The sequence below is a fragment of the Phocoena phocoena genome, chromosome 7 (assembly GCF_963924675.1).
Source record: "Phocoena phocoena chromosome 7, mPhoPho1.1, whole genome shotgun sequence".
NCBI lineage: Eukaryota > Metazoa > Chordata > Mammalia > Artiodactyla > Phocoenidae > Phocoena > Phocoena phocoena.
Window position 1 is genome coordinate 77,150,789 of NC_089225.1, and position 15,707 is coordinate 77,166,495.

The 15,707-nt window shown below is 37.3% G+C and overlaps 1 protein-coding gene across 1 annotated transcript in view; it reads right to left on the reverse strand.

The window, feature by feature from the left end:
* The window catches only part of ANKRD44 (ankyrin repeat domain 44), a 205,378-nt gene that overhangs the window by 101,997 nt on the left and 87,674 nt on the right, over window positions 1-15,707 (reverse strand). Inside the window, exon 9 of the mRNA XM_065880164.1 lies at window positions 7,887-7,965. Coding sequence (XP_065736236.1) covers window positions 7,887-7,965 — 79 coding nt within the window. The remainder of the gene's footprint in view (window positions 1-7,886; window positions 7,966-15,707) is intronic.

Consider the following 15,707-nt stretch of genomic DNA (forward strand, 5'->3'; position numbering starts at 1 on the left):
TATCTCCCATGTCATTGATATTTTTGGAGACCATGCCAGGAGTCATGTAGGATATACTGCATTCTGGAATTGTCTGATTATTTCCTCATTACTAGATTCAGCCTAAACATTTTGGCAAGAATACCCCAGAGTTGAATTGCACTTCCCATCACATCTCCACAGCACACACATAAGGTCGTTTTTCCATTACTGGGTGATGCAACTTTTGATTACTTGCAATAGGTACAGAGTGTCAGTTTGGGAACATGAAAAAGTAAGTTCTGGAGGTGGGTAGTGGTGATGGCCGCACAACAATGTGAATGTACTTATTAGCGCCACTTAAATGTAGTTTAAATGGTAAATTTTTTTGTACCACAATAAAAAAAAAAAAAAGGCTTGATTATCAGTAAGAAAATACCAGTAAGCTGATATTTTAAAACTAAAATACATAATTTTAAGCTACTAATACTATAATGTTTAGTTTGTATATCTGAACTATACGTACACATTTATGTCTTCCAGAATAAGAAATACAAGAGATGCCGGCCAGCACTCTCCACTGTACAAATGTCTTTTCCCCTTTTGTAATTAACAAGGAATTTGTGGGTGATACTTCCAGACTGTGCAAATACTCTATTTCCCAACAAAGTTTCCTATAATGATTTTAGCATATACAGCGAGTACTTCGTTCAAAAGTTATCTGAATTCTTTATCCTGTGTGCTTATATTATCAATTTGATACACAGGTTCATTGGATTTTGTTTTCAAAATGTTTACCAGCTTTGATTTAATTTTATTTTATTAATATGTAACACACGTTTCAAAAGTCAAAAATTCTACACTTTTAAAAAGTCCCACTCTCATTTCTATCCCTTTCACTTCACCCTCAACCACTTCCTATAGTAATTAATCACTTTCTTTAGTTTTGGTTTATGCTTTCTGTGTTTCTCTTTGCAAAAACAAGCACAATAGAATCTTTTATACCATGCTTTTTTTGTTGTTTTTCACTTAACAACATACCCTCGAATTCACTCCTAGAGATCCCTTCTTGGAAATCTTCCTCATTTTTGTACAGCTTAATTATCTTTCATTGCATGGATGTATTAGTTAAGTACACCAGTCGGGTATGGATGAGCATTTAGGTGGTAAAAATCATTTTGCTAATATCAGGAATGTTGTAGTGAATAACCTCATTTTGCAAGTGTTTTGTATTTGTTGGGTCTATCTTCAGAATAAATTCCTAGAAAGGGGATTTCTAGGTTACAGAAATGAGTATGTGGTTTTGTTAGATTTTGCCACGTTTCCCTCTTTAGGTGCTGTGCAATTTTGCACTCACACAAGCAATGTATGAGAGTGCCTTTTCTCCTCCCCAGCTTTGTCAAGCTTTTGAATACATACCACGTAATGAGTGAGAACTGGTATCTCACTGTAGCCTTTTCATTTCTCTTGTTAAGGAAGTTGAGAATCTTTTAATATATTAAAGGGCCATTTGTTTACCTTTTTCTATGAACCATTTTTTCATGACTTCTGCCCATTTTTCTAAGAGTGTGTGTGTGTGTGAGAGAGAGAGATCTTTTATTCCTTAATTTTTAAAGGTTCTTAAAATATCTGGGAGATTGCCCATTTATCAGTAATACATGTTGCAAATATTTTTGGCCTAGATTTTCATTTGTCTTTGGTGTTCTACACTGAAAAAAATTCTTTTTTGTAATTTATGTCTTTTATTGTATTTAGATTTTGCATTGTAGTTAAAAAGGCTTTCCCCACATCCTAGCAATAAGGAAACTGACATATGTGAAAATATTTGCTACATGCATTAGTGATAATTGGGTAAGCTTCCAAGTAGTTTAAGAGTCCTTGAAAATCATGAAATAAGGAGAAATCAAGGAGAGGGAGGAATGGGGAGTGACTGCTAACTGGGATAAAGATTTTGGAGGGGTGTGGTGAAAATGTTCTGGAATTACATAATGGTGATGGTTGTAAAGCCTTGTGAAAATACTGAAATCCACTGAACTGTACACTTTAAAATGGTGACTTTTACAGTATATGAATTACACCCCAGTCAAAAAGGAAGGGCCTGAAGAAAGTAGGAAAAGGGGAGGGAGTAAAGGACAGGGAAGCACACCAAGGAGAAAAATCACATAGTGTGTACTCTTGCTTATGTAAGCCCACACGCACTCATGCTTTTAATAAAAGAAAGCACCTAGGATATTGGGGCACCGGATATAAATTATTCTAAGGTTTTATTTCCTGACTATCCTGTTCATAAACAAATCTCTGCATCATTATGGAAAGCAGTAAGTTATTGAATTGTCAGCTCATGCTCTTAGATATCAGGTACTTTAGAATAGGTCAAATCTTAAGCTTTACTCCCATCATCAATTATATTGGACTAAAGTAAGCTGATATTTTAAAACTAAAATAGATAATTTTAAGATACTAATACTATAATGTTTAGTTTGTATATCTAAACTACACATACACATTTATATATTCCAGAATAAGAAATACAAAATCCTGAGAAATGCAAATGTTATATAAATGGCTTAGATCAATCTAAAAAGATATTAAGCATTTACTTTAAATAATATTTATTACTGAGAAAGTAATTTTCTCACTGTAGAAAATTTAGAAGATGCAGTAAAATACAAAGAAGAAAACAGAAGTCATCTATAAATTCACTGATTATCCGAGATAATCAGTATTAATACTCTGGATATATTCTTCCAGTTGTTTGTATGTGTGTGTGCATTTGTGTGTGAAGACATTTCCCATGGTTGAGATCATAGGGTAGAAAGAGTTTTGTATCCCCATCTCCCCCTTAATATTATATCACAAACACTTCCCACGTCATTAATTAGTCTCATTAACACAACTGTAAATGACTGCATGATATCAGTATTTAGAGAATTCACTCAACAAGTCCCCAATTACTAGGCATTTAGGCTATGCCCAAATCTTGCCATTAGGAAAAACACAGGAACGAACATAATTATACATAATCTTTATCCACCATTTCAGACGATCTCCTTCAGCAATATTTTTACAAGTAGAACTACTAGATCACAAGTATGAATGTTTTTAAGGCTCTTGATGGACACTGGCAAATTGCTTTTGAGAAAGGCTGTGCCCATTTGCACACCCATCAGAGGTATACTTGAGTACCAAAAGGAAGCCATTGAGAGTCTTTTCAGATCTGAGGAAAAAGCAGTAACTTCCAGGCCAAGACACTATTTCTTATAATACGACCATTATAAAATCTTCACGATAATATCTGTACGGTCCTTCATTCTAATGAATCCTAACTGTGACCACCAACTCCCTAAGATTTATTTCCAGCAAACAATATATTTTCTAGCCAGGTGTACTGGCACAACAGAGTTAATGAACGAGAATCTCTCCTAAAAAGTGAAATAATTACAAATATGTGCGAGCTTTGTAGAAGGGGAAGATGTTAAGAAAAAAAAAACAAACTCCAATTAGTACATATGTTTACACAGGATTTAAGATGCTTCACTCTGCAGCCAAGACTTTGGCATGTAGAGTTTAGCTGCTGCCAATAACTTTGCACATTTGGAGTTTGCAACTTAATAGCTGTTTACAAAAAGGTAACCCCTTTTTAACTTTGTGACAGAGAAATATAAATGGCCACCTGAATACAAACGCTGATCTTTCCTCATATCTTTGTGTCTGTGGCACAGTAGTGATTTTTAAAATCAGTTGTTCAAATAAATGGACTACAATCATTTCTGTAAAAGTAATAATTATGTATCTTTATATATACATTCTTAAATACATAGAAAAATCTGGAAGTTTCACCAAACTGTCAATAGAAATTCTTGGGATGGGGTTATGGAGACACATTGATGGGGGTCATGGGGGAATCTCTTTAATAATTTTATTGTACAGTGAGCACGTACTAATTTTATAATCAAGAAAAATTAAAATAAAATTAGTTATTAAAAACTTCTAGGAACTCAAGAAATAGTTCACAGTAATCTAAATTTAGAAGTATCCAATTTAGATCATTTTTATGCCTTGGGGAAAGGCAGCCACCTGGTCTCCATGGATACCTCAGAGCAATCCAGGGTACATGTATCCATGTGAGAGCTGCCCACAGTGGTCAGCCTGAAAGGTCCACCCACAGAGCTGATGCGGGGAACTGTGGGAGACAGATCCCCAGACTTCAAAGAAGTCTTTCAAACACTACATTGCTCATGTCCTTCCCAGCCAAGAGTAGGGGCTCCATGTTTACCAGCCTCAAATATGCCAAAAATTGGATAGGAAAAGAGAAGAGTGAAAAATACTGGAAACGATGGAATAGAGGGTCTGAGCTGATAAAGTTTCCTGTTGTTACTGTCATTTCATAAGTCAATTTAAAACTGTAAAAATATGGGTAATTATCTTGGTCATTTAAGATATACTTCTAGAAAACATCATAACTTAGTAGAAAAATAAAAGAATATTTGTTATTTAGAAATATGTTTTATATTAAAGTAGGACCTCTAGATGAATGAATTTCTATCTTATAGTCACTCCTGAAGCCTTTTCATTTGCTTGGAATGCAAATTACATACCTTTTTAAAAAATTTTATTGGGGTATAGTTGATTTACTATATTGTGTTAGTTTCAGGTGTACAGCAAAATGAATCAGTTCTACATATACATATACCTACTCTTTATTTTAGATTCTTTTCTCATATAAGCCATTACAGAGTAATGTAATACAGCAACCTGTGCTATACAGCAGGTCCTTATTAGTTATCTTTTTTTTTAGCAAATTAAATATCTTTACTATTCATCTGAAGGTTGCAAGTTAAATGTTGGTTATCGATCATTGATTATTAGTGAGGAAAATAAATATCCATGAGTTTAGACATATGCAGAGCACGTCAGAAGGGATAATTTATGTAGCATTATCTAGGCATTCATCTGAAATTAGTTTTTCATTGCACAAACAAGAATAGTCATATTAAGTTGCCTCAGAAAGTCTGTGAGCCCAAAGGTCAAAAACCTCACAATGAATCATCCTTCACTCTTCCTTTTCAAACTTTTATTTTTAAAGCTTCTGTGAAAAAAAAACATCATTTTGAACTTTTGTACCCTGCTGGACAGCATCTGAGGCAGCTGCCTGTGCAAAAGGCCAGATCAAATGCCTTCTGATATCAGATTGTGTTTTCGTTTACTTCTTTCCCTCTCTGGCTCTGACAACACAGCTTCAGACAACAAACAATGTGATTGAACCGCAGAGGTAGTCTTTGCTTATTAACTTAAAAAAGAAATGAGTCTTTTGGGTTTTTTCCTTAAACGATCACCTTACCAAAGCTGAATGCTTCTGAAAAAAAAAAGTTATTATAAAGAATTAATAACCCTGACTAGAGATCAGTCAGAGAAGCAGAGAAATGCTGTACAAAGTCCAAACATCAGAGCCATTTAACAAAACAAATAAATAAACATCAAGAATGTTCCTCAGCAGGTCTTAAGAGCCAAGTGATGTCCCCATGGGGGACGGGCATTCCAGGTCCTGTCCTGTGGTTACCCACTCTGGAGGACAGACACCAGGCCCTGGGGGTGTGAGCCTCTAGGCTTTTCCCAGAAAGAAACCAACAAACAGGAGGAAAGAAAAGAGCTTCCTATTCTTGTCCCTAAGGGCATTTTTTTAAAAAAGTCGAAGGGAAGAACTCGCAGTTCTCACATCTGCAATGAATGCAAAGAACTGTCGGCTGAGAGAAGAGAATTCCAAATCATCCTTTTACAGGGATAAATAACTCTGCCAAATGCAAGCGACTCTTAGAGTAAATAGAATTCAAGTTAAAAACCATTTTAACCTGTCATTGTTCATACAGCGAAGAGTGGTTGAGAGTTCAGTCTCCAGTGTTAGACTTCCTGGATTCTAATCTCTGTTCCTCAACATACATGCCATGTATCCCAGCAGAAGTGACAACCTCTCTGCCTCAGTTTCCCTATCTTGGAAATGGAGATAATAATAGCACCTCTTTCTCACGGGGTGGTTGGAAGGATTTATGTGGCGTGCTTAGCCAAGTGCCTGGCACAATGTGAAGAACACTCAACCAATGTTAGCTTTATCATTATATATAAGTTATGTATTATAGCCACTATATCCTCAGCATTATAGGACCCAGGATCCCATTCAACCCACAAGCAAGATGCCAGGCCAGCCAAGAATGAGATAGGCTCTGAGACCAGCTCCTTGATCACAGAGGACAAGACATAAGGTCTCTTTCAGGGGTCGTCCCAACTCAAAAGTCTAGCAAGAATGTCCAGAGAGGGCATGGGAGTCTTCAAGTCCACAAAGATAGTTTTTAGAGAGGTCAAAGCAGCCAGCAGCACCCCCAAGACTGTTGTAAGCACACTAGCATGACACAGGTCTGGCCCACGGGGATGGACCTGTAGGAAGGCAGTGCTTACAAGGTGAAAAACTGCTCTTTCTCTGATCTGGTCACTAGTGCTTGAAATTATTCTAACAGGGAACAATGCTTTTTAATGCCACAGAGCTAAGCCCTGGTGATTATGTTCACATTAAATTTTTAAAAATGGATACCAAATAGCTCCCTAGTTTTGTTTAGTTTTAAGGCAGTGGACACTGTTTCTGAAAAACAGTTGAGAAATACAGTGGGATGAGGAAAGCGTGCAGAGGAGAGATGCTAGGGTCCCTCCCCACCTCCCCTTTACTTCAAGCAAAACAATTAAGGTGGTCTTTCAATAAAGTAAATGATAAAGGCATATCACATATTTCAAACTAGAATTAATGGGTATTGTGCGGTTCATTTTCAGTTACCTGCATTTGCTCACTGGAAATTTGTTGCGATTTCTTTTCTTCTATAGTTTCACTGAAATGCTTACAAATTTCCTGTGCTTTGCTGCAGGTATTTTGCTTCCTCAGCATCATTTCCCTGGCTGGTCTTCCATCCAAATGTCAAATGACTTTTTAGTTTTATGACTTCAGTGCCTAAGACATAACTTAGTACCACTGACAATTCAAGTGTATGTCATCCAGTATTCTTACAGATGAGAAAAAGATAGGTCTAAAAAAACTGACTAATGCCAGAATTTTGAGAACTAGAAATGTGGGTCAACTAAAGATAGTTTAGGAACTGCTGGATTCACCTGGAATGTCAGCATAAAATCTGAACTAAACCTGTTTTTTTAAAATTGTCTTTAAGATTTGCTAAAAGAATAGAAGTTGCGTTGTCAGAGTCAATCCACTCACAGATGCTGGCCATGACCCTCTAATAGTAACGTGAACCATGCTGTGAAGTGACACTCCCTAGTACTTTGGTTGCAGAGACAACCCAATGGTTCAAACACACCTTTATTGTAAGCCTGGGAAATTACTAGATTATGTGATTTTCCAAGGTCTCTATCAAGCCTGTGATTTTATGATCCTTTATATCATGTACGTACCCTCTTTTCCTCTGAGTCGCTCATTTTTCTTACCTTTTGCCCAAGTAGCTTAACGAGTTTTAACTTATGGAACTATGGCGAATTCAAAAATTTTTAAATAATTCAGATTTGCTGCTAGAAAATGTCTGATACTTATTTTTATTAGTTTCAGAGTGAAAAATGCAGGATCTTGAGCCTATATAAGTAGATCATTTCCAGTTTCAAAACTCACATGTTCTTTGACTGACTGGGAATTGACTGTGAAACTTAGTGGCTCTATGTCCTCACTCTTATTTTATTTTATTTTTATGTCCTCACTCTTAAGTGAATTGGTGATGACGTGTCTAAGAGCTTTTAGCAAAGTTCATCAAAGGACAGTATAAATCCAAGCTTAATAAACTCTAAAACAGAGCATCATATTTCACATTCAAATGACGGACAACCAAGCTCAGTCACACCAGGAAACTGTTCCAGTAATGACACTGCAGAAGAATCTCACATACCATTCTGAATGAGGGTTTGTGACCGTGTGAACCTTCCGTGGACAGCTGTCATGTGCAGAGGACTTTTACCATCTTTACTCTAAAAAATGAGAGAGAGAGAAACAATGGGCCAGTGACATCAATCTGAAACATCCCTGTGGACATTGCCAGCAATGCTCAATAAAGTGTTTGTGATATCGCAAGTTATTGCCTAACTTCACATTTTTTATTGAAGTATTTACAATGTTGTGTTAGTTTCAGGTATTCAGCAAAGTGATTCAATTATACATACATATATTCTTTTTCAGATTCATTTCCATTATAGGTTATTGCAAAATACTGAATATAGTTCCCTGTGCTATACAGTAGGTCCTGTCATTTATCTAGAACATCACATTTTAAAGAAGCTTCGAGATGTGGAAATTATTCTAGAGAAGAAATGGGAAATTTTTAGTTACACGGACAATTTTTAAACTACCCTGGTTTAAACTGAGGAAATCATCCAAAACATTTTTTCATCTCCTGTGATCTACTGGTGAAGGTTTCCTTCAAGGAGTTTTATTTTTCAACTTTTAAAAAAAATTGAAGTATAGTTAATTTACAATGTTGCGTTAGTTTCTAGTGTATAGCAAAGTGACTCAGTTATACATATATAGTATATATTATTTTTCATATTCTTTTCCATTATACAGTATAATGGATGGTATATGTATAGTTTATTACAGTGTTTTTTTCACCTTTTGTCTATAGTACATGAAAAAAAGACAAATGATGTATTAACTTGTTTGGCCCTGTTTGACCTGAAGATGACTAAATTGCTATAAATCACTGCAACTCTCAAAATTGACCTGAAATCCTCCACCATTCTCTACATTCTAATTCCACAGAGAAACACCACTTTCGATTATTCCAAAAGAGAAACATTTGCTGCACTTAACTCATTAGAAATCATAGGATTAAGATATGCAAATTGCCATGTTAATGATTATCTGGAAATATGCGCTGAATTTATACATCTCTTTATTATTCAAGATATAAATGATGGCATTCTTTCTCACAGATTAAGCCAAAAGATGAAAAATGTACAGAATCCATACATTAGTCATCATTACACCAAATACCAAAGTCCTACACATTTGATTCAGAAATAATCATTTACAGAATTTCTTCTAAAAATAGTGATATCCAAACAAAAATATTACTGTTATTTTAGACCCAAAGTATCCCCAACGGAGAGAATATATTATGTATTCTTTCATTCAGATATTATTTAAAAAAGAAAAGAAAATAAAGAAATTTATGTAACTATTCTTTTTTTTTTTTTTTTTTAAATTTCATTTATTTATTTTTGGTTGTGCCAGGTCTTAGTTGCAGCAGGCGGGCTCCTTAGTTGAGGCATGCGTGTGAGATCTTAGTTCCCTGACCAGCGATTGAACCCACATCCCCTGCACTGGAAGGCAGACTCCCAACCACTACACCACCAGGGAAGTCCCACTATTCTTTTTCTAAGTCTCAGAAGAAACGTTTCCCTAAGCCTGAGGTTAAAATATGAGATTTCAAAAACACAAGTTCATTTTTGTGATGAAATTTAAATACGTGTGCTTTAAAATGATTCTTTCAAAAACTCTACAATGGAAAACAAATAATCACTTAAATATTTCTCAGAGTGAACCACAGACTCCTGCATCTGAATCACCCAGGATTCTTGTTAGAGATGTGAATTCTGTGCCCTAACCCAGACCTAAACTGAATCAGAATTGATTTCATTTCTAACTTTCACAGCACATTAAAGTTTAGGAGCCACTGGAATAGCTTATAAAACCACAAGGTTTAACAGAAGAATATTTATTATATCCTATAAGTCTATTCCTTAGACTTAAGAAAGGAACTATGCACAATCTGTGCCAAGGGAAGAGTTAGTCAGAGTGGTAACTGCATGTTGAGTGAAGTAAATGATCATTATAGTGAAAGGTTCTCAGGCTGATGGGGAAAAAAATAGAAAAAATAGGATTTTTTTCTCCATCTTAATCTTGTATGATTATAACCTGAATTAGAAAAGATTGAGAAAGGAAAGGAAGATGGAAGTAAGCTTGAAGCTTTACTGAAATTACGTCTTTAGGGAAAAGGAGAATTAGTCAAGAAAATGAGGATATGATGCCATCACCAATCATAAGACATGATGGAGAAGAGCTCCTAAAAGCTTTGTGATTCCAGAGCCTGGGTCTTAGCTGGGATAAATGCAGACAATTCAAAAGACTAAAAAGTCTGGGAACCACTTAGGAATAAGGAGTTAAGACATACTCCCTCCAACAAAAAAGTGATGACAGCCCAAGGCTCTTAGGGAGAGAGAAAACAGAAATTGCAGAGCCGACATTCATTTGTCCCTAGATGGTGCTATTTCTTTAAATTTTGCTCCAGTATTTTCTCTTAAGTTTAAGATGAAAACATAACTTACTAGCATTTAGTTAAATATATATAAAGCTGTAAATATTTCGGCGTTTAGATAATATCTTTATAAATATTTAACCAAGCACTTTTCCATGCCTAGAAAAGAGCTTAAAGGCTAGGAGTAACCACCAACCTGGTGGTCACTAACTAAATTGCAGCCAGAGAGCCAAAGCAGACGTCACCAGTTTCTACAGTATATAGTTTACAAAGCTGGTCCCATTTCAAGGACAGTAAACACCATACCCTTTTCCTCCCTTGGAGTGCTTGTGATTTTGGGAAAGGGACAAACAGACATGACCAAAGTTAGGCTAAATGAAAAGGATGGCAATATGGTCAATGGTGACGCTTGCTTCAGATCTACCCTTGCAGATCTTTGCCTGAGTTCACGTGCCACTGAAGACAGACCTTAGCTGACTTTTTTTTTTCTCACTGGGATATGGGTGGCAGGAGGTCGGGAATCAGGGACAGGAAGCATTAAGGGTATCATAGCAGTCATTTTGGGGCAGCTTTGTTTATATGGTATAGGTGTAAAGGGAACTCATTTCAAAAAGCCATTGAAAACCAATGAAGGTCAAAAGACTAGTACTTTTTATTTAGCCTTTACAAGTTAGAACTCAGAATATTCAGGTTGAGACTGAGGATCCTACTGAGTTTCATTATCTGCCTGAGAAATTTTTAACATGGGGGTGGGGTCGGGTGGCGGGGAACTTGCCATTGCTGCTGCTGGCCCTAGAACTTCAGATACCAAACATTCCCTGAATGCTCAAAGGAGAAGAAATGATCAGTTCTCCCACTTATTCAAAGCTTTGCTTTTAGAAGAACTTCTTCATTTCTAGCCTCCTTCCAATTTCTAGGTGCATTCTCCCAGAGCAGATTTAGGGCTTGGAAATTTTTGTGACCTTGAGAACTTGCTTAATAGCTCTCCTATTGACTTATGGTTCAGCCATAGTCATGAAAGAAAACCAGTGAGGACTAAGAATATTTTACGACAAATATTAGTATTCTTTCAGGGCAGAATTCACCATCATCCAAGGAAGATTAATCCTTGAATTAATGAAGCGTTTCCATTCTCAGAAATCCATTCATTCTTTTCTTCCACTTCTAATGTCTTCTTTCCTCCTCCTCCCATAAACCTTCTCTAAACTTAAATACACAGTTACTCCCCAGGAAGGTGAAGGCACTGTGTTCTCTGTGGCACAGTGCCCCATGGCGCCACAAAACTCAGTGGCTCTGGTGGAGGGCAATAAAGTCTCTATAAAATAAATATAGCCAGAAACCCCAAAGGGCTTCCTAATTCAATGGAAGAGCAATCTAATACCCTGGTGTGCAAAAAGCCATATACAGTCTAATTTTTTTAATGCTTCTAAAGGCTGGAGATGGCACGTGGTTGGCTCAGACATTCACCCCCCTCCTTTCCTCATTTCCTCTCTTAAGATCCAAGGGCCATGTCGCTATTACTGCTTACTTTTGCCTATTCCAGTTTCATCTTCAACCTCTGCAATGCAATTATAGAATATAACTTGGTCCTGGTACATACAAAGAAGGGAGCTGGTCCACTTCAGTAAATGTGTGATGGGCTTCAGTTCCAGTCTCTTAGGGTTAAGTGATCTAAAGGGCCCGTGCACAGAAAAGAACTGAGACCATAGGCAGGCGGAATGTTAGGTAGGCAATGGTAATTTCTGAATCTATCTTTCTAAGTCATATCCAGCATGGCCAGGTGTTTACTGTCTTCTTTAATGCTTAGTTTGAGTGCTTCCAAAAAGAGCCTTGAGATGCTACAAAAATTACAACGTGGTCTCTGATGGAGAAAGGAAATTATTTCATATTTCCTCATGCTCTTCCTGTTTGTAAAAAAAAAGTAAACTTTCAACAGATTATTGTATTAAGTATTGTGTCTCTATTATTTTATAATAATTAAACTTTGTGATATCACAATATTCGAAATCAAGGACAGGGCCATGGTCAATCTAAGCAAAATGAGGGACTGTAAAATGCATGCAGGACACATAACCTTCCTCCCCTCTCCATCACCTTGCAATTTCTCATGAAGATGTCACTTTTTGTGTTTTGTGAGGACAGAGGAAAACAAAGTGAACACGTGAGTAGGTATTGGCTACATTTCAATCTGCTATTTTCTTCTAACTTTGGAAAATCTAAACAAATACAAATTGTCTTGCAATCTACAAACACTTTCAAAATCCAAGGGCAATGTGGTGTAGAGAGATAACAACCTCCAGTCAGACCGAATGGCTCCACGGAAATGTTAGATGATCCATGCACCCAGAGTTAACTAATAAAGACTCAAGAGAATTAGGATGTAGATAGAGTAGATGGGGAGACTGAGGGAGAAGGCTAGATTTGATTCAAAATCCCATTTACACAGATTAGGTAATACGTAAACCCAAGTCTCAGACTTTTTTTTTAATGGGGCTTCTTATACTCTATTGATGATTAGCAGTCTACAGGAAAAAATTAACTATTAAAATTAAGTAGCTATGCTTTCCATGTCCATTTTGTGGGGGAGAAGAGAAGGCTGCCATAAACCAAGGCACCATACCTAGTTGAAGCCTCTTATCCGACCTGAACTGGCTGCTAGTCAGTTACCTGGGAGAAGTAGGTAGGTATGCCAGAAAGTGGCCTTCTAACCTCAGTATCAGGCACACTGAAAGCATCAGTTGGCATGTTTTACAGAGGAAATGGAAAGCATCAGATAACCCCGTGAATTAATTAAGGTTGGTAAAGAGAGATACTTTATCTAACTTCAATAATGTTCCTTCCTTTAGAGGATCCACAGGATGTCCCTCAGACATTAGGATGGCAAGAAAAGTGTCACAAGTCTTGGGGACACTAACGGTTGAGCCACCTGTTTGCCTCCTGTCCTCCACCACCCTCCTCTTAGACTCTAACCCCACATGTTGGCTCTTTCCCCACCTTGGTTGCTTTGTTGCCCCTAAAGACCTTCATCCTACCTCCATGTAGGACCTTGGATGGGGTCCCCTTACAAGATCCGGAACTCTGAAATTCTCCTCAGCTAGTTTACTTTTTCATTTCTGCCTGCTTTCTACCTTCAGGAAGACACTCCATCCCCTTCGTTTCCTTCCTATCTTCCCTAACTTTTTTTTTTTTTTTTTTTTTGCGGTATGTGGGCCTCTCACTGTTGTGGCCTCTCCCGTTGCGGAGCACAGGCTCTGGACACGCAGGATCAGTGGCCATGGCTCACGGGCCCAGCCGCTCCGCAGCATGCAGGATCTTCCCGGATCGGGGCACGAACCTGTGTCCCCTGCATCGGCAGGCGGACTCTCAACCACTGTGCCACCAGGGAAGCCCCCTAACTCTTCTTTTTTCATCCGTTTCTCTGGCCTTCCTCCTCCTACTGATCCTAAGAGTGAAGGGTTACTGGAGTCCTACAGCCTCTTCTCTGTTCATGCTATGAGGTACTCTCTCCATGGGTGATCTCATCATCCTTTTCTCCCAGTTTCAACTATCAATCACCTCAATGTGAATGAGACAACCTAGGTGTTTTCTTCTATTCTCTACTGCTCTCCCATGCTAGAGAATCACATTTTGCACTATTGGTTTTCTCAGACTGGTTGTATCAAAGGCTCAAAATCAGCTTCTTAAGAGCTAAACTCACTGGTTTTACCTTCTAAGCCTACTCTTTCTCCTGACATCCCTCTTAATAACAATAATCATTTATGGAGTACTCACTATGTGGCAGGCATTGTTCTAAGTAATTTATGTGAGATAACTTGCTTAATCCTCACAACAGTCCCATGAGGAAGATACTACTGCTTCCCTAATTTTACAGATAAACAGACACACAGAGAAGTTGTTTATGATTATATAATTACTAAAAGTCAAGGAAGGATGAGAATCTAGGCAGTCTAGACACAGAACTGGACACTGAATCACTATGCTGTACTACCTCTTCAGCCAGATTTCAATTCCTTTTTTTTTTTGTGGTAGGCGGGCCTCTCACTGTTGTGGCCTCTCCCGCTGCGGAGCACAGGCTCTGGACGTGCAGGCCCAGAGGCCATGGCTCACGAGCCCAGCCGCTCCACGGCATGTGGGATCTTCCCGGACCGGGGCACAAACCGGTGTCCCCTGCATCGGCAGGCGGACTCTCAACCACTGCGCCACCAGGGAAGCCCAGATTTCAATTCTTATACTCATCTTTATCTCCTCCATTTCTTGTCCAATGAAATCCCAGAGATTTCCTTTCTGCAAAGCCTCTCCCTCCGTTGGCTGTCCCCATCCCCCTGTCCTCATTACCTCTTATCCAGACCCATTTCATTGACTTCCAGTTACCTTCTACTTGTCCCCTCCCTAGGTCCACTATATCTGAAATTTTTTTTTATAAAAATGAAAATAGCTTTTCTTTTTCTTTTGGATATAAAAATAACACATACTTATGGCATCACAATAAGAAGATTAAAACAAATATATTGAAAAGCAACTGAAAATCCAAATCATAATTTTGCCTCGCTGGAGTGATAACTGTTGCTAGGATACTGATGTAGATTCCAGATATTTTTCTCTTTCTATGCACATACATAGACACATACTTTTTGAAATTATAAAACTGGATCATATTTACTTATTGCATTTTAATTTTTCATTGATTACACTGGGCACTGCTAGTCTTTTTGATACTTGCCAATTTTAAAGGCAAATATTAATGTATTAATATTATAAACGTATTAGTTTGCATTTCTCTAATGACTAGTAATACTGAATATCTTTTCATAAGTTTAATGGATATTGTATTCTCTCTCTTGTGATCTGCATTTGCCCATATTTTCTAGTAGACTATCAGACTTTTTCTTATTGATTTTTATGAGCTCTTACATATTAAATCTGTTAACTCCTTGCTTATATGTATATTGCAGAAAAATTTCCAAGTTGCTCCCCTTTCAATTTTATGTTAAGATTTTTGTTTTTGTCTTTTTTGTTGTTTTGTTTTGTTATATAAAAGTTTAAAATTTTTATGTAGTCATATATACATTTTTTTCTTTATGTTTTCTGTCTCTGGTTTTCTGTGGCCAGATTACCGTCTCTAATGCTCAGTTCTGATCATGTGGCCTCTATAATGATTAGCGGACCCACACCCTATAGAGGCCCCAACTCCTTGGGCAGCGGATAAGTGCTCATTCTTGGTCAGGTCACATTTCAGCTTGTTCCTGGCTCCTTTCTTTCATATGATTTGTACTCCAATCACAATAAATCGCTTTTCTGAGAATCTGTCTCATATTTCCCCACTATTATAAATTAAATGAAAAAATATAAAAGGACTTTAAGAGTGAATAGAGGAGATCATTAAAATAGACTGATCCAATATTCCTGAAATTAAATCTTGGAAATAACAATTTTTCAAAAGCAGAGACAGAACACACC